This window comes from Myotis nattereri (genome assembly GCF_964212035.1).
Source record: "Myotis nattereri genome assembly, chromosome: 2".
Classification (NCBI taxonomy): Eukaryota; Metazoa; Chordata; class Mammalia; order Chiroptera; family Vespertilionidae; genus Myotis; species Myotis nattereri.
Genome location: NC_138076.1, coordinates 7,801,706 through 7,829,093, shown reverse-complemented (window position 1 = coordinate 7,829,093; position 27,388 = coordinate 7,801,706). Strand labels below are relative to the sequence as shown.

At 48.8% G+C, this 27,388-nt stretch overlaps 1 protein-coding gene across 1 annotated transcript in view; it reads right to left on the bottom strand.

The window, feature by feature from the left end:
• Positions 1 to 2,331: 2,331 nt before the first annotated feature.
• STOX2 (storkhead box 2) overlaps positions 2,332 to 27,388 on the bottom strand; it is a 98,535-nt gene continuing 73,478 nt past the window's right edge. Inside the window, exons 2-4 of the mRNA XM_081083818.1 lie at positions 19,368 to 19,520; positions 9,553 to 11,818; positions 2,332 to 4,070 (exon numbers count right to left, since the gene is read on the bottom strand). Of these exons, the coding sequence (XP_080939944.1) occupies positions 3,875 to 4,070; positions 9,553 to 11,818; positions 19,368 to 19,520 (2,615 nt within the window). The 3' untranslated portion in view covers positions 2,332 to 3,874. The remainder of the gene's footprint in view (positions 4,071 to 9,552; positions 11,819 to 19,367; positions 19,521 to 27,388) is intronic.

The following is a 27,388-nucleotide window of genomic DNA, read 5'->3' as shown; positions in this document are numbered from 1 at the left end:
AACCCGCACGCTCTGGAAGCACTGAGAGACCCGACATGAACGTGCGAAGTCATTACAGGTCGGGGCTGGATTCTAATCAAGCTCCACAATACTGCCCACGGCCTACACGGAGCCGTTCCAGAACCTCGCCACGACTGCAGGGTGGGCAACAGGCCTACGATTTGGACTGGAAACTTATTTTCAAGTACACTTTGTGGTGAGAAGTGGTTTTCCTGGGTGGAAGTTGAGAAAGCCGTGCCAGCCTAAAAAAGGAACGATGCTTTCGTTGTCATCGAAGAGGGTTTTTTTTCTCTCTCCCCGAGGTGACTGCAACAGAATTGAGATTTGCATTTTAGAAATGCTGGCCGGCTTGTGGGAAAGGGAGGCTTGGGAACAGCTGGTGTCTGGCTCATTGTTACCCCAGATTCCCTCTTTAAAAAAATGTCTGCTTCCCGAAGTCAGAGAAGTGGTCTTTTTTTTTTTTTTTTTTTTTTGTCATCTTTACCCAGCTAGTCGCCTTTCAGCTCTCCAATCCGCTTTCCGTATTTGGCGCCCGCCCTTAATTAGGTCCCCTGAGATGTACAAATATATAAAATGGAATACAACCTATGGAGCAGGAGTTGTGGGCACACGGCACAGCTCTCCTCATGGGAGGGACGTTTGGGCGCGACACGCCAGCACGTGGTGAAGGCAGAGGGGACCAGAGTGCTCCCTAGTTGCGGTCTGCATTTCTTGTCTTCGGTTACTAAACACCTAGAATTCACATCAGATTTTCATAGGAGTAAATTGCTACGTTATGCTTACCAATTGGCTCTTTGCCAGGGGGAACTTTTAGCAAGAAATGGGGGGGGGGGGAGACAAGAAATTTAAACTTCCTCCCATTCATCACAAAACCAAGTGCGCTGTGGTGGGGAGGGGAGGAGACAGGCTTACATCTGAAAGTGAAATAATGCCGTGAAAGGAAACCATGGCGATGAGAAAGTCATGAGTCCACAGAGGCGATCGCCGACACACACACACACACGCACGCACGCACGCACACGCACACACACACCACGCCGTGGCCTGGACTCCGCTTTTCTGACCGATACACACCAACGCACGGCTGCCGCGTCATCAAATTTATGGAGGTAGTTATATGCAAAAATAAAAATTACCATAAAGTAATATGCTGCATCATAATAATACATAAGTGTGCAAAATGCCAACAGATGGGCTGACCCTTTAACGTTGAACGCTACACAGAGATTCAACCGGATTCGATTCTGTAAACCTTTCGGATGACAAGCTCTTAAGTGAAGCCTCTATACGCAGCCGTGGACACAAAGCTAGCATTTCCCCGGAGGACAAGGGTGTCCTCGAAGCTTGGACCCCGAGAGCCTCGCTGTGGACCATCCTGGGTCACATCTGCAATGTGCTTCCTGCCTCTCCCTCCCCGCTTTGGGAAGCCCGGAGAGATCAGACGGGGCTGCTTCTACCTGGGACATCCTATCACCTTTAAAGTCCCTCGTTCCTATGTTCATGGCTGCTGGTCTAAGGGAGTTGTTTTTTGTTTTTTTAATTACCCCATAGCATCAGGCAGAAAGTGTACACATTTTATTGGAACAATGACTTCTGTAAACCGATTTCTTGCGCAATAGTGATAAATTCCTATTTTAAAGCTTCTAAAGGTCGTGCTCTCTTTTCCGGGTCATCCAGCCTTTGACTCAGATGATGGCGACTTTCAGAGGACCAGCCAGAGGCTGGCGGGCTGTCTCAATGGTTATGTTATTTATGAACCGAGTGTATGGTAAACACTTGAGGGCTGGGTTTTTGGGTGGGGGAGGATGAATTTAGACAGAAGAATTTAGTTACTGTATGGTAGACAGCTCCCCAAGGAAACGGACTCGGAATGGAGTCTCTTAGAGACATTATCCTTCCTTCTGGACATAGTTAAGCGGGGAGACAGCGTGCCTTGCTGAGCCATCCGGGCATGCCTCGGAGGAAATAAGGCATGACATGGCACGCCGACTGACGGGAGCCTTTTCGTGGTGTGGGAGCTGACCGAGGCATGTACTTAGGTTTCACCCTAAGCACAGACAAGGAACCTACGCTGCCCCGATGCATCCGGTTCCCCGCGCAACTTTCAAATATCTGAAGGAGCGCGAGGGAGCGCCCACATGTTGCAAGAATCAGTCTGGCCGCGTATGCGCCTGCATTCCCTAAACGGGCCGCCGATGCAGCCTAACCCAGGGCAGGGGCGCTTCACCAACGCCATGCCGCTGGCTGGATCTGGGATTTATTTTGGGATATGTATTTTATGGCTCCAAACATCACATGCCATGGAACTAAATAAACTTTTTTTTTTTTTTTGGTCAGACCATTTACTTGCGTCATCTGTAACCCTTTTGCAAATACTTTCCCATTACCTACAGCTTGACTCCATTGTTCCCATAAAATAAATCGCAGGGCCCTGGGAAAATCTCTTTCCCGGAAGGCTGAAGCTTGACTATTTGTCATCCCTCTGCTGTCGCCTGGCTTCTTTGCATTCAACGTGACATTGTAAACCAAAGCCAAATGTGAACAAACCATCTCAAAGTAAGTTGGGCTGATCGCCGCACATCCACCTGAACGTGCCTCCTGAAATCGGTTACACAGTCTCTGTAAACATCACTCTGGCATAGTTCATGTATGCATAATGGTTATTCTGGTCAATTTTAAGGGGAGTACAAGTTAGAATTATACCACATTTGCAGAATGAGCACATTCCGTTGTTCATTACATGGGCACATGTATACCTCTGATCAAAAACTACTTTTAAAGTTCTCTCTATAGATATCTTCCCAGGAATAAAAGGCCTGAAGTTCAACTCTCCCTAACTCTCTGCTCTTTCCTAGAACCACTAAAAATTATCTCCCACCGCCTAATTTAGGCATTCTATTTAAAACTACATAAAATAGATTTATGTCCTTCCATTAGAAAGAATAACATCCCCAGGCCATACTCTTCATTTGTATCACAAAGAACATTTTGCTTTTAAACAAACTAATTATCATATCTATTATCGTAAGATAGGCTCATCATCCCTTTCCCAGCCTCACAGATCCCGACTCACACCTCTTCTACGAGTAGAGTCTGCATTACCTCTTCCGGCAGGAGCGCTGAGCCCAGCCAGGCTGGGGGCCCCTGCCTTTCTACCCACTTCAGATCCAAAGGCCTATATTCCTGTTGGTGATTGTGGAAGGTGAACACTCAGACAAGCATCTGTGACACTGAAAAACAAAATCCTGACGACACGCACTCCCAGGATCTCCATCCCGACCCCTTCGGACACACTTCCACGGGCTCCTGCAACCTCGCGCCATGAAAACTCACAGTGAGGAAATGACGGGTGCCTAAGCGATTCACACACCGGGGGCTGGGTCCCTCCTCGGCTGTTTGGCATGGATCTCCCTCCCCGCGGGCCCTGGCATTGGACATTTTGTGGTGGCTTCGTTGTTTTTGTCTGTTTGTTTGGAAGTGTCAAGAAGCAGTTCTGCGGCACCATCTGCCCACAGACTGGGAGCAACACGCACCTGTGGCATTTGAAAATGGCGTTGGCAACGGCATGACATTGGAAATGCAGATTACACTTACAGTGTCTAGACTTTCCTATGTGTGCTCAGTTACAAGTTAGTGAAGCAAAAGTGTACATATCACCCCTACTGCTATTCTGTTGCTACAGAGCCATACATGGGAAAAAGCAATACTCTGAAAGAAAGACTTTGTGTTTTGCTCTAGCCTACTTAGCAGCACAGTTTAAGTAAACACCAAAACTGTGGTTGAGATGCTTGTCTTTCCGAAGATGTAAACATCAGTCCCAGTGTCGTAAACTTGGCTGTGTCGCACGAGACGGAGATCGGAGGCCGGACGACGGTCACACACTCGTCACGGAAGCCTGCAAGCAGTTGGAAGGTTTCTGTAATTTCTCAGCTTCGTTTGTTGGGGGGTCCGTGCTTGCTCGGAAGTTGAAGGCCGGGCCGGCGCCGCCATGGGCCGGGCTCAAGGTAGGGTTCTGACGACGGTTACTTTCAACAATGCTCGACGTGTTGGAGGCCAGGCTCTCCCGAGTGCTAGAAGAGTAAAGAGGGTTTGTTTTGTTTGGTTCTGAACATAAATGATTACATAGTGATTCCAGAGGAAGAGCAAACGATGGCATTAATGGATTTCCTTCGTGGGCTCAGAACGTCACAGACAGACCACCTCCCCCTGATCATTTACACATGCGCCTGCACGGCCCCAGCGGCGGTGCACACGTGTGCAAACCAGCAGCCCGAGGCATGAAGGGTCCTCTACAGCTACGTGCGCTTTAAATGCCTTCCCCTCCTGACCCATTCGAGGAAACGCCTTCAGCATTCAGTGTCATCTCTAGCTATCACATCAGTTTTTTTTTCAATACTCGTAAATACACATGTGTAATGATTTCATTTCAGGCTGGGAACTCATTGATACAACTGCTGCTTTACCAGCTCGGTAACTGTACCCTAATGGTTCTGTCTGCATTCTCCACGGGCAGATTCTGACGCTGGCGGAGCTCAAGCTTGCCACTGGCTAACCTGCTGCGCTGGTGGAAATAAAATTCGTTGTAGACACCTTCACACCTCTGTGTCAAATGTTCACACTTTAGAGAAAACACATTATGTTTTCAGAGGAGGAATCGTAGATGTTACTCGTTTGTGAAGTTCACTTTTATCCGCGTACCTCCCCATCCCCAACACACACACACACGCACTTTTGGTAGAAATATTTTATACTTTAAAGGATTCTTAGAGAATAGAAGTAACCTAAAGACTTTAGTATCTTGGCTTCTCTTCATTGTTCTAAGTTAGAAATACCAGAAGCTAGTTTATTGCTCCAAGAGCTTTAGAACATGTAAAGATTCCAAATGTGTGGAGCAATAGCAGGAATAAGGTTTTTTGGCCTGATTGGTGGGAACTGAGTGGATGTCCATGTTCAAGGTCCTCCAATGGTAATAAGAAACTTACCGGCTTATAAAGAGACAGAAGAAACCATCAGGATGCTCAAAGCATCCATCCTCCTGGACAGAGTCAAGGTTTAGAAAACATTTGATGAGAGCTGGTCCCAGGACTGAGTTACGCCTGCGGAAGCTAGCCTGCAGGTCAAAGGGCAACGGTGGACATCTACTGTCTCCCCGTCTCCTCCAAAACTGATGGCAATTCTGTCTGAACCCTAGACCTCGGCAGCCCTTACTAACCGGTTACTTCATCCTAACCCCTTGTGGCCTTGAGTTTGCTTCTCATCAAAGAGCCAAGAGTTTACTGTTCAAAAGAAACTATGTTTGTCAACTACCAAAGAGACAGCTAGACATTCCTTGACTGCAGAGGGTACCGGCAGACGGTTAAGACATTTATAGAAGTTCCTCCATTGTGCCTATGGCCAATCTGGGCCGACTACAGAATACTTAGCACATCAGGAATACAGGGATGGAAAGTGCCGGGCTTTCCACTTACCTGGCCCCTTCCCTAAGAAAGTCCACTGGAGGCTTGCCAGCCCTACAGCCGAGGCACAGTCAGGGGAAGGAGGGAGGGAAGGAAGGAGGGAAGGAGGGAAGGAAGGAAGGAAGGAAAGGAGGAAGGAAGGGAGGGAGGGAGGGAGGGAGGGAGGGAGGAGGAAGGGAAGAAGGAAGGGAGGGAGGGAGGCAATAAACATGTAGACCCCAGAGATTTCGTGACAGGTTCCTTCAGTTTCACCCTTAATCCTGATAATATTTTCCCTCAGGTATTTAACATCCTCACTTTTAACACAGGGAGAGTTACGTGATTTACCTTCTCACAGAGCGACCACGAGGAATCAGGCGTCGGTGAAGAATTTGCACACTGCAAAGCTAGACAAGTGTAAATGATTTCTGTTCTGCATCTAGCATGTAATGCATAAAGTAGCTACTGTGTGAGTTGGTTTGGGAATCCATGGGGGTCCTTTTCTATGAGGAAATACACTTCAAGTTCCAAAAAACCCACTTTTAAATCAGCTTTTAAGGCATGGGCTTAACATGTGCCCGCTGTGGGCCAGGCACAGTGCCGGGCACTGCAAACACACCTCACTGCGACGAGCTGCCTACCATCTTGGTAGCTGTCTGTGCTCCAAGATGCCTCTTCGCCACGGTCAACCGACTAATCGTGATAAATACATGCCGTCCTCCAGTTTCCCCAAAGGAGACCTTTCATTGTTGCTGTTAGAACGAGGCATTCTGTGTGTGGCATTCCTATCCAGGGCTCAGGATATGATGAACAAGTTCATGAAGCTGGAGCATTATCAGTAAAAATATCCCTCAAATGTAAATGCTCTTTTTGAATAAGAGAATTAATGGTGCCGCCTTGAGGTCTCCGGGTTTAGAGGCAGAAGACCTGAGCCCAGCCGCTCTGCTGTCGTCTGCCCTCCTGGAACATGTGTTTCGTGCAGCCACCGGCACACGGCACACGGTACATTAGACAGACACATCCCTGGCAGCCTCTGATTTTCACATTATGTTCATCCACCAGGTTGGGGCTCAGATTTAGAACAGCAAACTTTTCATGTCAAAAAAATGTCCTTTTCAGTATTAGATCTATGGCATAGCTTAAGTTTCTATGTTTTTTTTCCTTCTCAATCCCCTTTAAGTTTCTAAGAAAACGAACTGAGGAATTCTGGGAATGTGGCTGAACTTGATTGAACGCTGAATGTGGCAATCACCATGTTTGTGGGGGTTTTTGTTTTTTTAGTTGAATCTCAGTTGCTCAGTGGATTATTTACTGAAAGACCCAAATAAATGGCCCACTTAAGATTTCTGTATCTCACAACGCTGGGGAGGTGTCAGTATGATAATGCTATTTGGCTAAAATACTCCTCACGCTAGCGAGTAAAACTCCCTATAACTCAAATATTCTCCTTTGTAGACTATCCTCACGCATTCGTTAGAAAGGCAGCTCAGTGAATTTACTGAGGTGTACAGAAAATACAGTTTAAAAATGGGTGTAGAAAAGAAGTTTGTCATCTAGCCTGTAACCAATGCGCATTAAATATGAAAGGGATTCAAGAAGGAACCCCTATGTGTGAACTGCACGAAACTTCTGGGTGAGCTACACATCCCTACAGAGAGAATTCTACCCAGTAACAACGGACAGACACAGAGCTAATTTGTGGAAAATGTCTCCTCAGAGCAACCTTTACCTTCTACCATGACAAAACACTTAGAGAAATGCAAGTAAACTTATTTCAAGAAATAATCTCATTCATAAATTCTTGAGTTAGAACCATTAAGCTACTCGCAACGTCTCCTTTAGTATCTCTGGAGGTCTGACGCTCTCTCTCAGTGGAGATCCAGGGATCAAGAGGCAACGTGAAAGGTTGGGAACTGCTGTGTGAAAAGCATCAGGTGGGTAGAGTCTTAATAAGAAAGAGTGGAACGTAAGGTCCAGGCCAGTACACCACACCTTCCGTAAGTGATGGTCTTGAACTTCAACCATCCATTACAGACCTTCAATTATGCCTGCATGGTACCCACTGCTAGAAATTCAAGAGGAGAAAAGAGAGTAGAAGAAAGAAATAGAAAGAAAAAAAAATGTACAAAATAACTGGTAAATAAGATTTGACTTGGAAAATAGCGAGCAAAAGTTATTACGTAGAAAAGTCACTTAATGGGCCAGTCGTTTTCAGACTGAGTGCCAAGCTCCTTGAGGTCCCTCAGGGCTCTTCAAGGGATGGCAGCAGAGACCTGGGACCCCTGGTCTCTCACCGCTTCAACCAGGGTGCCAGCTCTGTGGTCTGTGTAGATACTGGACTGCCACACGGGTTAACTTGGAAAGAAGGTTACATGACAATAATGATGATGATGATGATGATAATAATAATAATCAAGAACTAGTCCTTTAAGAAAAAACAACAGCCTACTATGTGACAAACAGATGAACGATTCCCAATTCTAATTTTGGGATGGTCTGTCCCCAAATTACCCAGAGATACAGTGAAATGATCACAATAGGACTAATTATCATTGTTAATAATGAAAATAACCATATCTGGATACTTGTTAAAATGATAAATATTATAAAATCTTGGGAATCACAGCTAGTGAGAAATGTCCATCTCTCATCGTATTTCTGCATCTCAGAGTCACCAATCTGGAGTAGAATTTAGGAGAATGAGGTCCCGAGTTGCTCTTTGAGGAGAAGGGAGAGTTACGCAGGAAAAAAGGAAGTTGCGTAGACTCTCTTGCTTTCTGAACCCCCGAACCACTTCAATGCACTGGATGTGACCACTGAGCGTTACATACTCTCAACCGCCCAGCCTTCGCCGAGTCACCAGCACCTCCTAAGAACAAGGGACTGCGACTAGAGGGCCCTGATTGGTTGTGTCAGATCTACAGGAGGAGGAAGGACAGTGTGGCACGTGCTTTGATCTAAGGGAGCAGAGTCCCCCAATCTTTCTGCAGGAGGAACCAGGTCCATTTCCTTGTGGGCACACGAGTGGTGAGAGGAAGCTGCATGAGGAAGGTGGAGAGGGCCACCAGGCAGCTGGTTACCATGGCAACAAGCTTCCACATCCACTGGAAAGGTTTTGAGACCTGCTGTTCCAGTTGACCCTTGAACAATTCAGTGGTTAGGGGTGTTGACCTTCCCCCACCTGCACAGTCAAAAATATGTGTGCAACTTTTGACTCCCCTAAAACTTAACTACTAATAGCCTACTGTTAACTGTAAACATTACTGGTAACACAGCCAGTTAACACTTATTTGTATGTTATATGTATTATGTACTGTACTCTTACAATAAAGTCAGGTACAGAAAAGAAAATGTCATGAAGAAAGTCATAAGGAAGAGAAAATACATTTACAGTATTTATTGAAAAAAAAATCTACTCTTGTCCAGCCGGTGTGGCTCAGTGGTTGAGCATCGACCCGTGAACCAGGAGGTCTACAGTTCGATTCCTGGTCAGGGCACATGCCTGGGGTGCGGGCTCAATCCCCAGTGTGGGGCGTGCAGAAGGCATCCAATCAATGATTCTCTTTCGTCACTGATGTTTCTGTCTCTCTTGCCCTCTCCCTTTCTCTCTGGAATCCATAAAAATATATTTTGAAAAAGAAAAAAGTGGCCCCTAATTGACCCGGGCAGTCCAAACCCAGGTTGTTCAAGAGTCAAGTGTACATTCTCACTAGAGGGACTCTTGTCCTTGAGCCAATCAATTGATTCCCAACCCCCACTAACTACTCATTCTGCTCAACCTTTGAAGCACTTAAAAAATCAAAAACAAACACCCGTTCTTGACCAGCACGGGGGCAATGTAAACATTGAAGAAGAAATACTGGGAATGTTGGTCTTAGATTGGACTGAGGCAAGTGTGAGGGGTCAGCCAACCCACCCGTCCAGATTGGCGCTCTCTACAGCTGCAGAAACATTGGTGTCAAGTCCTGCAAAAGAAGCCAGAGACAGGCAGTTAACCACACAGCGCACCAACCCGAACCCTCGTCATAGAGCCGAGCTGTGCCACCGGACGCCTTTCCCCGGCGTCTGCACCCAGCCCGGCCCGGTGGCTGTGTGTGCGCGCAGTGCCTCTCCCTACCGTGGGGAGTTGAATCCACTGTCCACCGTGATGCTGCTGCTGTCCATGCTGTCCAGGCGTGCCGAGTGGGTGGTCCTCTGGTGGCCGCTGCTGTCCGTGTCTTTGGGGGCGAGGAGGGTGAGGTTCTTCTCGAATTTCCTCTGCAAGTCTCGCTCCTTCTCCCTTTCAAGGAGCCACTGCATGGTGCCCACATCGTCTCGGTTTTTCTCCTCCTCGGTGGTCTTGGTGGCCCCCTCCTCGGAGTCGTCGTCATCAGACACGTTGTAATAGTCGAAAGAGGCTTCCTGGTTGCCCCCCGGCTCCTGCTGGCGCTGGAGGGCCGGCAGGACCTGCGCGGCCGCGGTGCCCAGGGACGGCTCCAGCTTCTCGCATCGGCCCGCCAGCGTGTCCGCAGGTGCCTTCGGGTGCGCTTTGAGGAGGGACAGGCTGGGTTTGTGGTAGCTGTTTACAGACAAGGTGCTGTGCAGAGGTTTGAACAGGGTGTCTTTGCTGAATATCTCTTTCCTCTTGTCCAGGCTGCTGGGCTCGGCGCCGTGATGCTGGATGAGGCGTCCATTGGCCATCCCTTCCGCCGCTGCGCCCGGAGCAGCCGGGCCCCCGCCTGGCCCTGTGGGCGACTCCTCCCTGTGCCCTCCCGGCTCCCTGGAGGAAAGCGGGGTCTGCCTGTCTGACAGAGGCACCTTCTTCACCCCTTCGGCCAGGGCCAGAGGCTCCTGGTCCTCTTTATTCTTTCCCAGAGGCGATGGCGCCGTGAGCACCGTCTCGCTGGACGTGTTGCACTGGAAATAGTCGTCCGTGGCTGTTTTCGTTGGACAAGAATTGAGGTCACCGAAGGACGGCAAACTCTCGGGGGGTTTGCCTGGCTCCAGGAGGCTGCACGCGCTGGACGGCTCCTTGCTGCCGCCGACTATTTCCGGAATACACACCTCTTTATAGCTCGGGGACAGAAGGTGAGCCCTTTGATGAGCGGCCGTCGGGGCGGGCCTTAGCGTGCTGTCGTCAATGTAGGGCTGGATGGGGGTTGGGTCCTCCTGGCTGCAGCCTTCGGCCAGGTCATCAGGCGTCCCCAGAGAGGACGCGCCCAGGGGACCCTTGGAATTGTCCATGGACCTGGACCTCTCCTTGGCTTTGCTGGACCTCTCGTTCCTGGACCGTCGGTCCTGGGTATGGCTGTGGCTTCGGTGCACTTTCGAGTGGGAGCTGCCCCTGGAAGGTTCGGGAAAGGGCATCTCAGTCCTCCTTTTGGCCAGTTCCCCCGACACGTCCCACTCCGGCGTCATGGGGAAGTGGGGCTCCAGCACGCTGGGGTTGCTGTGCATGATGAAGTTCTCGCCTTTGTGCTCGATGATGAAGCAGCCCTCCCTGGGCACCCTGGTCAGGGGGTCGCAGAAGTCGTACTCCCGCTCCCCAGGGACGTCCAGGTGAGAGCCGTCGGATGGGTCCCCTTTAGACGCGCGCGTCTTGCTGTGTGAGCGCGACTTGCCGTGCGACTTCCGATGGGTCCGGCTCTTTTTACTCCTCCCGCTGTGATGGGCGGAGGACCCCGCTTTGCTCCGATGCGCCTTCTCCTCCTCCAGCTTCTTCATCAGCGCCGTGTGCCGCATGACGTTCTCCACCGTCAGGTCAGGGTTGATGCGCCGGATGATCTCCATCTCCACCTCCCGGGGGATGGTCGTGGGCGTGTCCTCGTCTCGCAGCGGCCACTCCTCGGGAGGGAACTGGGCCGAGAAATTGGCCAGCTGCTTGGTCTTGTCTTTTTTAAAACTCAGCCGGAAGAGCTTGAGCCCAAACTTCTTGGACTGCTTTTCCCCGTCTTTAGGCTTGGAGAGGGTTTCCGTCTTGTAGGAGAAGTTGACAGTACTTTTGCTCTTCTCGGTGGGTGGCACCTGGCAGAGGGAGGGCGGGCAGTATGGGTCTTTGCAGTCCTTGGCAGGCTTCCGCTGCAGGGTGGACGCGTGCATGCTGTGCATGTCCTCCCGGCAGCAGTGGCAAGAGTCGCAGTGGTTTCTGGGCAAGGTCCTTTCCCTGACGCAGCCTGAGGCAGAGGGCGTGATGGTTCCGGGCTGGGGAGAGGTGCACTGAGACCGGTCGGGTATCCGCTCGTCCAAGTGGTACCACTTGCTGTTAGTCCTTATGAGGGACGGGGTGATGAAGTACGTCTGCGGGGTCACGATGAAGTAGCCCTCGGGGGTCGGGTAGATCTTCCGCTCCCGCACCAGCGTGTTCAGGGTGTGCCGCAGGATCTCCTGGCTGGGGGTGGGGACACCTGCAAGCGAGGGAACACACTCGTGAGAAGGGAGAGGAAGCATGTGGTGGGCTCCCGATTTTTTATTACTTATTTTATGTTCCCTTTCTTCCCCCACGGACCTCGTCGAGTCCGACCTCACCCCCTGCCCCAGGCCTTCACCACCCTGTTGCCTGTGCCCGTGGGTTATGCACACATGCATACAGGTTCTTTGGTTGATCTCTTCCCACCCACCCTCCCCACCTTCCCTCTGAGATTCCACAGTCTGCTCCATGCTTCCATGTCTCTGGATCTATTTTGTTCATTAGATTCCACGTATGAGTGAGATCATGTGATACTCATCTTTCTCTGACTGGCTTATTTTGCTTAGCATAATCCTCTCCAGGCCCATCCATGCTATTGCCAATGTGATTCCTGATGTTTTAGTCTGCTGTGTCCCCCCATGATTCATAGAGTCAAGCCCCAAACCCCAACATGATGGTATTAGGAGGTGGGGCCTTAGGTTTAGGGGAGATCATGAGGATGGAGCCCTCAGGATGTGACATTAGGGGAAGAAGAGACCAGAGCCCTCTCTCTGTAATGTGAGGAAGAGGGTCCTCACTAGACAGCAAATGTGTGGGTGCCTTGAACTTGGACCTACTTCTCAGCCTCCAGAACTGTGAGAAACTAATGTCTGTCGTCAAAGCCAGCGAGTCTATGGCCTTTTGTTACAGCAGCCCAAACGGACTAAGACAAAACCCTATTAATCTGGCCAAGCTTCCAAGGATTATCTACAGCAGGTAAAGAGCTTTCAAAGGTGTTCATTAAGTTTAGTGGGAATACTGGTTTTCTTTGATGACCCGCATGAGTATTACCACTGATAGGATGGGAAAATACAAGAGCTGGGGGTGGGGGTGGGGGGGTGGGGGAGGGTGTTAGATGAGGTTAGGTTGCTACTGTGGTTACAAAGCTTTACTAAACCGAATCGGTAAAGGCAGAATATTTTTAAATGAGGGGAGACATGAAAAATGTTTTACATGATCTGATAGAAACGAACAAAAGATTTTTTTTCAATAAAAGCAACTAGGGGACAGGGTTGAAATAGCCATCTTGGTATTGAAAAACCAATCTAAAATAGAGGCTCCCATATATATTTGGAGGTATTCTATACTTTTTTTCAAGATTAAGTTTACTGAATAAACTGAATTTTATAAATTACATAAAAGGGCACGCGGACTTGACCGTTGTTAATTATGTAGCACTCTCCAATTTCCAATCACCTCCTTCAATGTGGGACGTGATGTGAGCCCGGGTGGAATGCAGGTCAGAGCCTTCTTCCTGGCCTAAGGCAGCAGCACGGAGGTGGGTTTCCTACTTCGTAACCCGGGAGCCCGAACAAGTCCACTCGTGAAGGCTTAGACCTTCTACGTCTGTCTGGTCGCTGGTCCCAAGCTGCCATATTTGTGAGACTAGAGATCTCAGAAGGAAATGATAGACACTCCTTTGTACAGTAACTGATACTGTTTTCAAAGGGCTTTGTGTGCGTTTTATGTCCAGTTCTACCTTAAGAGGCAGAATGAGGAGGATACATACTTAAAGTACACATTCTCCAGGCTGTAGTGCATTTGCGTTATTTCTTGGCTGTTCTCTACTCCTCACTGCCAGGCACACTGAGGGTGATGATATTCACCAGACTGGCCTTAATGCTAAGCTGTCATGCGTCACTTGGCTACAGGGATACGGTCTGAGCAATGGATTCTCAGGCGGTTTCGCCATCGTATGGACATCTCCGAGTGCACTTACATACACCGAGGTTACAGCCCATGACACACCCAGGCTGTATGGTGTGTGTAGCTTATTGCGCCTGGGCTACAAGCCTGTATAGCATGTTACGGTACTGACTGCTGCGGATAGCGGTGACGTAATGATAGTATCTGTCTGTCTAAACATAGAGAAGGCACAGTAAAGTGCAGTATAAAAGATTTAAAAAAATGGGGAGGGGGTTAGGGGACTGGGTGAAAGTTGGGAGAATGGGTGAAAAAGGTGAAGGGATTGAGAAGTAGGAATTGGTAGTTACAGAATAGTCGCGGGATGTAAAGCACAGCCCAGGGAACACAGTCAATAACACTGAAATAGAACTACGTGTGGGGTCAGGTGGGTACGCAACTGATTGGGGTGACCATGTAGTAAGTTATATAATGTCCGATCACTGGGTTATACACCTGATACTACTAAAATAGTGTATGTCAACTGTAACTGGGAAATAAAAAGCTATTTTTTATAAAATGGTGCACCTGCACAGGACACTTCCCATGCATGGAGCTTGCAGGACTCGGCGTTGCTCTGGGTGAGTCAGTGGTGAGTGAATGTGAAGGCCCAGGACATGGCTGGTCACCACTGTGGACTCTCTACCACTCACTGCCCCACGACCCCTCCCTCTGTTTCCTCCCAACAGGGTCAGAAATAGAACCCCGAGGCTGTCGATGCTGCTCCGTGCCCGGGGGGGTGGGCCGCACTGATTGGAAACATTGAGGAGACGCTGGCTGGGTAGGGCATAGGTCACCATAGTGACAGGCAGGAGGGAATGAAAGGTGGCCCGAGGATCAGTCGGAATAGAAATCAGGATAGAAAGATAGAGGAACACGGATGGGGCTGTCGTGGCCAGGTGGCTTGGCTAGCACATGTAGGGGTAGTGATCAGATTAAGAAACTTTGCGTGTTCATAAAAAAAGAGGGTGTTTACCATGGAGGGGACGCAGAACTGAGGACTCAATATTTGGACTTGGGGAATTTGTCTTCGGTTCCATTGACCCCATCTGGCACAAAAGGCTCGCTCTGGCATTGAACTGATGGAAGAAAGACAACTTACCTATGCTTTATATCATTACAACCTGGAAATATTTCCAAAGTCCGGGGACAGGCTGGCCCCACACAACCACAGAGAGCTTTTATAAAGGGGCCGTGGCACTTCACACCTGTTCAGGTAGCTCCGGGGGACCTGTGTCCCTGTACAGGACCTCAGGCCCTTGACGAAGGATGCACAGCAACGTTCTCCGAGGACCGTCTGACTAGGTGTGGAGGGCTGTAGCCCCCTGGATACATAGGGCTCAGGGACGGGCTCCTCTTGCTGAAACAGGTCAGCGGCTGTCAGTCTGGGATGTAAGCTGTGCCCTCGGAATTGAGGTGCTGTCAGTGAAAGGGAATCGGTTGCCAAGCCCCATAGATACTAATCCCGTCAGAGAGAAAAATTCCTCCTGAACCACATGCCCTTCCATTTCCTACAGGAAATTCAGCTCCACTGTAACCTTACAGGACCACCATCCTATACACGGTCTGTCGTTGACCAAATATCCTATGAGGTGCATGACGGTAATCTGGAATGTACAGGTCAGGTTGGATCATACTGCCGATATTCAACCGAGTCTGACCCACGGAAAAGGCAGTTTCAGTGGAGACAGAACATTTGGGCTCCAGGGCCAGGCTGCTGGCTAGAAATCCATCGCTGTTCACTCATGCGACTGGTTGAATCATGCCTCCCACCCTCTGCCATTCATATGCTGAAGTCCTGCCTCCCGGGACCTCAGAATGCGACCTTACTTGCAGATGGGGGACTTTCTAGAGATAATCAAGTCAACATGAGGTCACTAGGTGGGCCCTCATCCAACATGCCAGGCGCCATCTTTAGAGGAGAAGTCTGGACATAGAGACACGCATAGAGAAGACAGTGGCAGGAGACCCCAGGAGAAGACAGCTGTCTGCGAGCCAAGGACACGGTCCTGGAGCAGATCTGTCCCTCAGCTTCAGAGGGAACCAGCCAACTCTACCGACACCTGGTGTCGGACTCCGAGCCTCCAGAACTGTAAGGCAATACATTTCCGTCGTTTAAGCCACCTGTACCATGTCGTAGCTGCTCTACAAAACCAATACAATTAGTATCTTCTTGGGCAACTTAACCTCTCTGAGCCTCTACTTATTACCATCAAAATGTGGATCCTAATAGCACCTACGCTCACAGAGTTGTGAGTTTAAATGAGTGTAATGTACGTACAACAGTGCCCGACATATAGTGAGTTCTCGATACATATTAGCTATGGGTAGTCTCAACTTTGGGTCAAGACCCATGGAAACCTAGATTACCTTCAAAGGACACTGTATAGCAACCCAGAACAGCCGGGTAAGCTGAGAAGGGTAGGCCCCCCCAATCCTTCCAAACGGTGAAGGTGGGGAACGAAAGCATTAGGGGACGGCCTGGGGATTCTCAAGGGGAGAGAGGCCATGAATGAGATGTAGCACACACACCTGTTTCGTTACCGCCTTCAGGAGGCACCCTTAGTGACCAGGTGGACAAGGTAACAGTGCCTACGAAGAAGGTATTATTTCATAGAACTGTCTCATTGTGGGCCCGCATGCTTACTTTCAATCTAGGCTCTACTCTTGGGAAACGCACACTGGTTTTCATGCAAATGATTCCAAGGCCGGGATAATCGCAATGTTTCCCCTAAATTTCATGAGAGTTTCTGCACAAAATAAAAACAAATTCCAGGTGAATTAGTGATAGAACCCAAACCTTATCTATGCAATTCTCGAGCGCCCGTATAAAACAAAAACTGCTTATACACGAGAGAAAGCAACTTATAAAGAGCTGCTACGCCCCATTAACAGTCAGAACAACTTCACGCAGAATTCAGCTCCTGAGAATAGACCCCACTTACACTGCAGTCACATGAATGACACCCCAGGAGCTGTGCAGCACAGTCATCCAGAGGACAAACCCACGTGTAAAACAGGGTATCTCACACAGCAGCACCCGTGCAGTCAACACTAAAACAGAAAGAAGCAGCCCTGGCTGGGTAGCTCAGGTGGTTAGAGCATCATCCCAATACTCCAAGGCTGTGGGTTCAATCACGGTCAGGACACATACAGCATCAACCAATGAATTCATAAGTAAGTGGAACAACAAATCCTCCTCCCCCCATCTCTCTCTCTCTCTCTCTCTCTCTCTCTCTCTCTCTCTCTCATCAATGAAAACAAAAAATTAAAATACAAATAAGTTTTTCCAAAAAAAAATGGTAAGGTTCATTTTTAAGGCTTCACAATTGAGTTTACTATGCTGTTGTATTAAAGGAAAAGGCCCAATTCATAAAAGTGGCTATTACTACAAAACAAAAATTTACCTGTATTCTAGAATTTGCTGATTGTAGGCTTAAACAACAAAGACCAGCTTTCCACCCAACCTAACCCCTCTCTCACCTTCCTACTGAAAGGAAACGGGTTTGCCTGGAAGTTAACAAGGAGAGACAATCAGAGATGGGAAAATGGTATAAAACTTAAGGCAATTCGTAGGTTCCCAGGGTGGGATTCTGTTACAGCAGCGATTCTCAACCTGTGGGTCGCGACCCCTTTGGGGGTCGAATGACCCTTTCACAGGGGTCGCCTAAGACCATCGGAAAACACATATATAATTACATATTGTTTTTGTGATTAATCACTCTGCTTTAATTATGTTCAATTTGTAACAATGAAAATACATCCTGCATATCAGATATTTACATGACGATTCATAACAGTAGCAAAATTACAGTTATGAAGTAGCAACGAAAATAATTTTATGGTTGGGGGTCACCACCACATGAGGAACTGTATTAAAGGGTCGTGGCATTAGGAAGGTTGAGAACCACTGTGTTAGAGTTTTTAAACATTACATATCATTTCACACACATTAACTGAGAAACTGACAGAGGGGAACACATCACCAGGAAAAGTGGGGAGACTCAATCTGGTCAATCCCTGCTTCGTTTGGGAGCAGGCTTTCTGCCCTCCCCCATGGTGATGTGCATTTCCACGCCCGGACTGTGAGTTTGGCCAAAGATGTGTGACTGGGTGTGACATCACCAAAGGGCTGATGAACCCTTGTGCAACTGGCTGGGCTTTCTTGTGCATCTGCTACCCCAATAATAGACAGAACAGGACTCTGCTTGAGAGGATGGGGTGCAGGTGGAGAGGAGCCACCTGGCTGCGACCCGTCTGAATCAGCTGACTCCTGGAGCTAAATAAATGTTTATTGCTGAATGCCACTGATGTTCCGTGATTGTTTGTTACCCAGCTTTTTTGCAGCAAACACTAACTGATACAACCAACAGCTTATATAGGGTGTCCCAAAAAATGTATACACACTTTAACAGCTGATAACTCACTTAATTTTCACTCCTTTTCGGTGTAACTGATTTGAAATAATGGGTGAAGGCAGACTAAGCTTTGAACAAAGAAAATTTATCCTAAAGTGGCACTAGACTTTTTTTTTATGGGGACACATAAAAGATACAGTTTATGGTACAAAACCAGCACAGTCAACGAGTTGAGGGCACACAAGTATCCGACGAAGTTATTACTGATGCTTGCGATTCCATTGCTTCGAGTTATCAGCAGTGCCTGGACCAGACAGTCATGAGTTTGAAAACAGGCACTGACAAAAGAATTATTCATTTCTGTAGGTTCTTTTAAATGTTGAAAACGAACTGCATGTTAATAAACACTGACTTTATGAGCATTCAAAGTGCGCATACGTTTTTGGGGGACACCCTGTATTTACTAAGGTCTCTGGTCAGTTGAATGAAAAAGATGTGAAGCGTCTGTGCTTAACGTAAGTAAGCTCTATTTCCATCGAGGTAGTGGTTGCATCCAAGCCAAGCTGACAAACTGATGGCCCAATAATGTGTTTTCCTTGGCTTACGTGTCATCGGCACACCCAGGGTAAAATCTACCCGCACACGACTGCCAATACTTAGGATGACGTAAAGATGCCCCATAAAACTGCATTTCCAGATTCTCTTGAAGAAGCAGGAGGTTTGGCAACTCTGGCAGGGCCTTACTTTTTGGAAGAGAGGGGATAACATAGTGGGGCTGAGAAGTGGGCTGCCTCCTGGAGATGGGCCCACAGTCTTTAGCTCCTCCCCATTCCTAAGAGCTTTCAGCATCGGGAGCAGCCAAGGCCAACCACACAGCAGCTGGGTCACTGTCTTATTATAACATTTAAGAGAAAACATTTCATTTTTTCTGTCATAATGAGATCTTAACTAATTTACCAAATGCCATGTTCTTAAAACTCATCAGGCCATGACGTAAACATGCCGATACATTTATCGTGATCTCTCTCTCTCTCTCTCTCTCTCTCTCTCTCTCTCTCTCTCTCTCTCTCTCTCTCTCTCTCTCTGTAGTTTAATCCCTTAGGACTAAAATTTTCAGTTGTTTCTGACTCGCTCCCAGGACTCATGATGTTCATGTATTTAAAGAAGGTTGTGCGGCAAAGGTTGAATGGAATCTCGGGAGTTTTTGCCAGAATTCCTCACGGATCCCAATTTAATTTCTTTTGCTCAGTGCCAATTAAAAAAGTATTACAGCTGAAGAAGGCAAATTATTTTGGAAGTAACCCAGGTTCCTTAATGTTTAATTACTAAACTAAGAAAAGTTCCTGGTCACTTTTGGCAACGATTTTCCCCCGTTAGATTCAAACACGAGAGGACGCGTCCACGCGCAGTCCGGGCGCAGCCAGAGCCCATGTCCACGTGGCAAGGGCTCCCTGCTTCTCCCATTACCTGGGAAGCACGTGGTCAGGTGCTCCATCAGGGCCTCTTGGGTGACGGGTTTTCGTGCCGAGTTCATTGCTGAGATGGCCAAGCAAAGGATTTCCCCGAGTGGAATGAACTGGGATTGACTGATGGGAGACATACTGATTGGTGACACATCACCTGCAGAAAGACAATGTTCACAAGTGAGCGGATCATTCAAAGAGCCAGCCATCTGTCACACGCACACCTCACACACACGCCCCTCCCATGACCACACCTGCCCCCGTGTTGTGAGCACGGCCAACGCCAAACCCTGGCGCTGTCCACATCAGCGCGGGCCGTCCACTCGGGTGGAAAGACTCCCACAGAACAGCGGGAGCTCCAGGGGCCTCGACACACAGAACCTGCCTTTAAACCCGGCCACTGGCTTCGCCAGACGTAGCACTGAAAGGCTCGAGGCTTTGAGCAACCATCTCCGCTTTTATTAACTTGGAGCCGATGTATTTACTAACTGGCATCTGCATCGGGACGGATGCATTTATTGGTAACGAGGATTCATTCATTCAAAAGGTGACTGCCGTTCGGGTCAGGCATCTGCTGGGGGCATGGGAACGTGAAGAAGGCCTCTCCCCCAAACACCTCTGCCCCCAAGTAGTTCCCATTCAAGTGGAGGAGACAAGTAAGTAGACCAAAGTTCAAGGTGCACCAGAGGAAGCTGAACCCCAACTCTGGAGCAGGGAGGGGAGGTGGGCGTGGGGCTGAGAAGCAGGAAATGGGAGGTTTTATGGGGACCTGTAACCTGAATCCAGGACTGAAGCAGGAGTGTGTCCGTGGCTGGGAGGCGGGGTGCTGAAGGGGGTGGGAGAACCCAGCAGCAGGTGTTTCTGGCGAGTAGAGGGCCCACAGGGGTGCAGGCACAGGCAAGAGCCGTGTGACCAAGGCCTGCATCCTATGGGGGATGGTGAGCCAGAGAGGGACGTCAGGAGTGACAGTCAGACGTGAATCAGAAAGATGGCTGGTGGCCGGTAAAGCCTGGGCTGGGGGTCAGGAGAGGGCAGATTACATCCAGGAGGGGCTGAGGCCTCTGCACACGTTTGCTTTGCATCTAAGAGCGTTGGCGGGGAGGCTGACCCCGGCGGCCAGGGGCTACCTGGCTGGGCTCTGGAGGAGGTGACAATAGGCAATGCAGGCCTTCACTCCCGCATCTCTTCTCTGCGGCACAGGGTGGCGATTTCTGAGTTCCGCTCGAGAATTCCTAGCCCCCCACAGAGGGGGAGGCTGGGAGAGCAGGAAAGTCTGCTCCCACACCCAGGTGCCCCCCGTTTCGGACTTTGGGGCTCTGTAAGGTCTCACTTGGAAGAGGCCCTACAGAGAGGGCGAAAGCCATCGGCAGAGCAGAATGTCTGTGAGCTAAGTTTATTTCCCGCGTGTACTTACATAATCGCTCCTCTCTGTTTCCTAAGCGTGCGTCTCTCTTAATAAGCTGCATGGCCAGCCGGAACCCAGCCCCAGGTCAGCCAGGGGCATTAAGCAAGACCTTCCCGGAAGGTGTCTGGGCAGCCCGCTCACTGTCAGGCACTTAGAGCTGTGCCCAGCGCACCCCAGAGTTTGATGGAGTCCAGAGGCCCTTTGGGGAACAACTCGAACCCTGCTTCGATGGGCTGAGTGGGAAATGGTGTGATGGATGAAACCAGGCTGCAGAGCCTGGGGATGAAAACCACCAGGTGAGGGGCAAGTCGAACAGGTGCACCGGACGCAGCAGCAGGATCCCGGTGTCAAAGGCCTGAACCAGTGGCTCTCAGCCTTCCTGAGGCCGCGACCCTTTAATACAGCTCCTCATGCTGTGACCCAACCATAACATTATTTTCGTGGCTACTTCATCACTGTCATGTTGCTACTGTTATGAATCGTCATGTAAATATCTGATGTGCAGGATGTATTTTCATTGTTCGCGACCCACAGGTTGAGAACCGCTGGAACACCTCCCTACCCTCCCTGCAACACACACCCCAGCTCGTGTCAATGCTCCCCTCGCTCTTGCACCCCTTGAAGCCCCCATCAGCTCTGCTGAGCTGCCATTCTCTGCCAGATGGGTATGAGGAGAGTGTAGACATTTTCCTCCAAACCAGAGAGAGTGAGAACTCAAATTCAAAACAGGGTGAGGCCAGCAGAGTCAGCACCAGCAGAAGCCAGGAACCCACCGAACTTAGAACCCACCAACGCTGGGGCCTCTGGGACGTAAGTGTCACAAAGAGAAGGCCCCTGGGGCAGTCTTGCACGTGTCTGCTGGGGTGGCAGTGGGTGGGAGCTGGAACATGGAGCTTCAGGCTGTGCTGTGGGTGTGAGTCTCACCCACTGGCTGGTGAGGCTCCGTGCATATCGGGGATTCAGAAATGACAGAATTATGTGGATGGATCACCTCTGTGGGGTCCGTCCCTAGATGAGTAAATTTAAATATTTAAAAACTTGTTGCACCATTAAATTTAAGCAAAATCTTAATCTGAAGCAGGGGTGGGGAACATCTGGCCCACGGGCCGTTTAAGGCCCACAAAAGCATTAGGGGTGAGTTAATTAAATGTTTGGCCAAATACAGCAGGCTAATTTTTAACTTGATAATTCTGTATGGCTCGCGAATGATGTTTTAAATATCCAAATGGCCCTTGGCAGGAAAAAGGTTCCCCACCCCTGCTCTAAAGCCTAATGTGCAGAAGATGAACTAGTGGTGGCGGCGGATGAGGACAGGTGGGAGTGGGGAGCTATACCTGTTCTACTCTCCCCTCCCCTCCCCTCCCCTCGGGGGCCTGCAGCTCAGCCACAGCCACTTAGAGATCTCCTCTGGGCTTCCCCTCTCCCTCCGCCTTCCTCAGGAGAGGACCAGGGCACGGAGGCCAGGTCCCTTGATGAAGGGCTAGGATGGCCAGGTGGACCCCACGTCACCTGGGATGACTTTGTAAATTAGATAAAAGAGAGGTGAGGCCGGCTGTCAAAGGGGAAGCTCAGAGCCCACCCGCCCGGGGACCTTTGACCTGTGTGCCATTTGGAAGGCAGCGCCTTCACAATGAAGGACGTCTCGGGAGACCAAAAATACCAAGTTACTAAATATGATTTTTAAAATGCAGGTCTATTTTCTGATTTTGTATAAGTTACAGAGAACTTGGTCTCTCTGTAGAAAAGAAATAACTCTTAGCAAACTTAACTAGTTTAGGTCACATTCGCCCTGATGCTTTTAGCTGAAATTATTTGTTTAGTTCAAATGCCATCTTCTACGCAAATTTCTTTTCACTCATTGCAGCCAAATAAATAGAAGAGGCAGCATGCTTTAAGTGTCTGGATCGCATTTGCTTTGAAAAAACTCAGCCCCGCTTTAATAAAGAGTCTGTGCAATGACTTTTAACTTGGACAAACTGGGATGTGGGGGCCCTAAGAGACCATCTCCACGTCACATCCTCTGAGTATCGCACTAAGATACATTACTATCCGCTCCCTCCCACCCCCAGCCCCACCGCCAATCCTGTTCACGCTCAGTCCGAAGGCTTCCTGAGTCCCTTCCCTCTCCTCCATCCCCGCTCCACGGCGCCATCGCCTCGTCCCTGGCCCATCCTAACGGCTGGCGACCAGCTTTCCCTCCTGCCCCCACGCTCTCTTCTTCACAGAACAACCAGGCCTTCTTAGAAAAGCACAGAACACACGCCACTTCCCTGCACGAATTCCTACAGTGCCTGCCGACTGCACCTAGAAGACCGGAGCTCCTCGCCAGGCCTGAGTGGCCGCAGGGTCTGAGCCTGCCGGCCCACCCCTGGGACCAGCCCACCGCACCCAACCCGGGGCCCGAGAACTGCTTGGCGGTGTGGGAAAACCACACACACTGGTACTGGAACCAGACTGTCTTCACGCCGAGCTGTGAGTGAGCGTGTGAGTGTGTGTGTGTGTGAGTGTGTGAGTGTGTGAGTGTGTGTGAGTGTGTGTGTGAGTGTGTGTGTGTGTGTGTCCGTCCTGGTGTACTGTCTGTCTCTCCCACAAGAACGTAAGCTCCTGGATAGCAGGAAACATGAGCCATGTTCCCACCGCATTCCCAGTGCCTAGAATAATGCAGAGCTTACACCAGACACCCCATAAATGTTTGTTGAATGAATGAATATCCATTTATAACTTTATAATCCAAGGACTTTCTCAGGGTATTTTAAGGATTGTGATTTTCTTAACGTATTTTGCTCAATAACTGAAAATCAAACAAAATTTAACAGATCAAATATACCTAATTTATATGCAATTTCTAAGACTTCCCCTATTAATAATAATCCCCCCAAACAGAGCAGTTACCATAGAAACATAATGCCCCCCCCCCAAACAGAGCAGTTACCATAGAAACATAATTACATACTAAGTGATGGTTTAGGGCATGCATTTAGATCTGTACTAAAGAAATCATAGGTATCTCTTAAACAACATAACACATTATTCCAATTTACCATAGATCTTATATCAGACCTTCTTCATGAGTCATCTAGTCATTGTTAAAATATACTACTAGAAAATTCTTCCAACTGGACCACACTTACGCTCAAAGAAAACAAGGGAATATAAACACAGCTAAGACATTGCTGGTCATCACCATCTAAAGAAACTACCACATTGCGCATAAACTATGAATTGCTGCTTGTCTATAATTGACAGGATAAATTTTTCCACTGTCACACTTAGTCCCGAACACGTTCATAAAGACAAGTCATCTAAAAACTCACAGCTACTTTGTAGGCTAACAAATTCTTTCTAAACTGCGATAATGCCGTCCTATTGTTCTAACAAGAAGGGGTAAATAGGTTTTATTCCAGCTTTATTTTCTTACAAACATCCATTTAGGTACCGTCCTCAGGGAACACTTGTCAAATCCGGGATGATTCAGATATAAGCCAAGCGCGGTGCCTTGGACGGAGCAAGCATTCAATAAATTTCTGGTAAGTGAATTTAAAATGTGAGAAGGCGTGAAAATGTTACCATCGTAGGAAGACGTCTTTGCTTGTAACATCAGATGTAACAGACCTCGGTGAGCACTTGGAGATTGCGTCCATCTAAGGTGCTATGAGACACACGAGGACCAGGAGAGATCGGCCCGGTGGGGACGACGGAGTGGAGGATGGAGCCACGTGGGAGGTGGAGAGAGCTGCGCAGAGCACGCAGCGTGCACAGCCCGGGGTGCCAGGCGAGCGTTGGCACCGCAGGGGCAGGCTGGTGGCGAGGTGAGAGGAAACAGCAGCCAGATCCTGGTTGAGCAGAAGGCTTTGATCTTATTCTTGATGCTAACGAGGAACCACTGCATGCATTCACACAGAGGAATTACACGACGTGGCTGTGATAGAAAACCACTCTTGTGCGACGGTGGAGGACAAACCGGTGACTATTAGAGTCACCCAGGCAACTGACAAGGAGGGTCCGGACGACTGGCAAGAATCGGGCACAGGCTGACTTTCTCTGCCTTTTACTCTGTGCAGCTAGTTACTGTCTCAGAAATAGCTTCTTCACATGCATACATTTTTACTATTTAAACCCCTCTATGCGTTCTCCCATTCAACTTTCGGCCAGTTCCTTTAGCTGGAATTCTTTCAAAAAATTCTCTCTCACATAAGTCATCCTCTGAAGAAATTATATCCTCTGAGTGCTTATCACCGACCCAATACCTTGAGGTACTCAAGTTCCCAAACCGTTCCAATCTTGGTTCTATTTGGGGAGGGGGGACTCCACCAACCATCCTGTGATAAAGACCCGTCTTTATGAACCCCATTTTCTCTTTCGGTCATTAATTGGGGTCCTCTGTACCGGAACTCTGCATATGAGGGAGGACAACATGACTCCTAAGAAGATGTGACTTCCAACTCTCACTCATCGCCTCCCAAGACACGCCCACAGCTTTCCAGAAGACACCTAGTGAAAGAGCACACACAACTCGATTTTCTTCCATCTAAAGCAGCGGTTCTCAACCTGTGGGTCGCGACCCCTTTGGCGGTTGAACAACCCTTCCACAGGGGTCGCCTAAGACCATCCTGCATATCAGATATTCACATTACAATTCTCAACATGACAGTTATGAAGTAGCAACGGAAATAATTTCATGCTTGGGTCACAACATGAGGAACTGTATTTAAAGGGCCAGAAGGTTGAGAACCACTGACCTAAAGTGACCATCTTCATACTAATGAATGAGGAACGGCGACATGATAAATGGCAACCTTCAAGTACTCCGACGTCCATCTTCCCTGTCAGCCGTCGGCAAGTAATCTGGTTTCCAAGCACCAGCATTCCCGTTCCCCTCCTTATTGCTACGGACTATTTTCCATCATAGAAACCGATGTGTTCTGCCCGCCGGATCGAACAGTTACCTGTGATCCTAATGAAGCTCATGCTTCCCAGGGCAGCTCTGAAACTGACCTGCTTTGTAACTGGGAGGTTCGGGGGACACTGTGAAAGCCCAGTCTCTTACAACCAAACACAGCGACCACTCTGGGTCCAGCTCCTCATCCGGGAGATGACAGTTTCGAGGAAATGATTTCAAACATTCATTCCTTCGGGCTCTCAAGTGCTCGGATTCCACATCAAGGCATAAAAACGCAACGCAGAACTCCCGTCTAGCTGTGTCGCCATCTTGCAGGAGACCCTGTTTTCATGCCCATCCAATCTGAGAGGGTAGGCTTGGATTTTAAAGAGAATCGCCAAGACCTGGGGCTGTTAATTTTCCCCTTTTGATAAAGGCTCCATCATGTACTCTTTCTAGTGCAAAGCCTTGCTCCGCTTTGTTCCTCGGGACCAACGTGAGCCTGTTTTTGTTCTCTGAGCTGCCAAAATTAACACTAAAGTTACAATTATAGATGCCCATAAAATTACCACATGGAGCAGATACTGCGACCCATAAAAACGGTCCAACTTGCTTGTAAAATGTACAGGCGCACAGCGACAATACAACTCTATTCCTTTCCACAAACCAGCCATAGAACTACTAATGGGCCAAGTTTTACCTTAAATACCCGTGGGCCTGGGGAAACCGTGAGCTCGCCGGGGTTAAGCAAACAACTTCTCTGACGCAAGGCATCAGGCAAATCTTGTGTTTTACAATTTAGTTCAATTTATTAACCCCGGTTTTATGGATAAATGTCGTTCGGTTTCTTTTAACAGACGGTCTACTACGATAATTTTTAAAAGTTGTTCTAAAGAAAACACACTTTCCCCTCCCAGGCCTCTCGCAGGCGGCAAGGCCCTTTCGGGGGGCAGAGCGAACGGCGCCCAGGAGCCCAAGGCTGCCACCTCTCCTGTGAAACCGAACGGCTGTGCTTGACTTTCAAATGTTTGTATTTGAGATTTCAAAGAAAACCGCCACTGAAAGAAGGCACTTTGTATCAATTTATGGTACGTTTCGTTTAAAGGCCACCGATTTCAGAAATCTAAGGCTGAGCCCTCATGGCAATAGTCGATGGAGGGAAAGTTGACGTGAAAAGGAATTTCAGAACATTTAGAAATTCTGTAAGAGCTTCTCTGAAGTTTGTGAATGTTGTATTTCAACATTTGATGGGTCTCTTAAAGAAGGTCCCATTCCTAAGCTATTATTTGAATAAATTATTTTCATTCAAAGGACAATGTACATATGAAGCTCTTGTTAATAATAAGCCAATGGTGGCCTATGTTAGCTCTGACATACTAAGAAACTTCTAATGACAGTAGGGTTAACCAAGAGCCAGCGAGGTGGTATGCATGCGTGTGTGCACGCATTCCCCCCCCCCCCCACACACACACGCGCACACACACGCACATATGCAAATAGGTTATGTCTACCATATCACCTGAACCTTTCTGTCTAACGCAGAGAGGCGTCTAATGCAGCCAGGTGAAGTGACAAGTCAATGGTTTACAAGGCAGACCCTCATCTTCCCCAGTCTACAAGTTTTCATTAATAAGCAGAGACAGACAAGCCAGAAGAAGTGGAGGATCGGGGAGAGAGGGGCAGTCAGTGGACAGTGGTGGGTGAGGCCTCGTAGCCGACTCACGAGGATGATAACTGACAT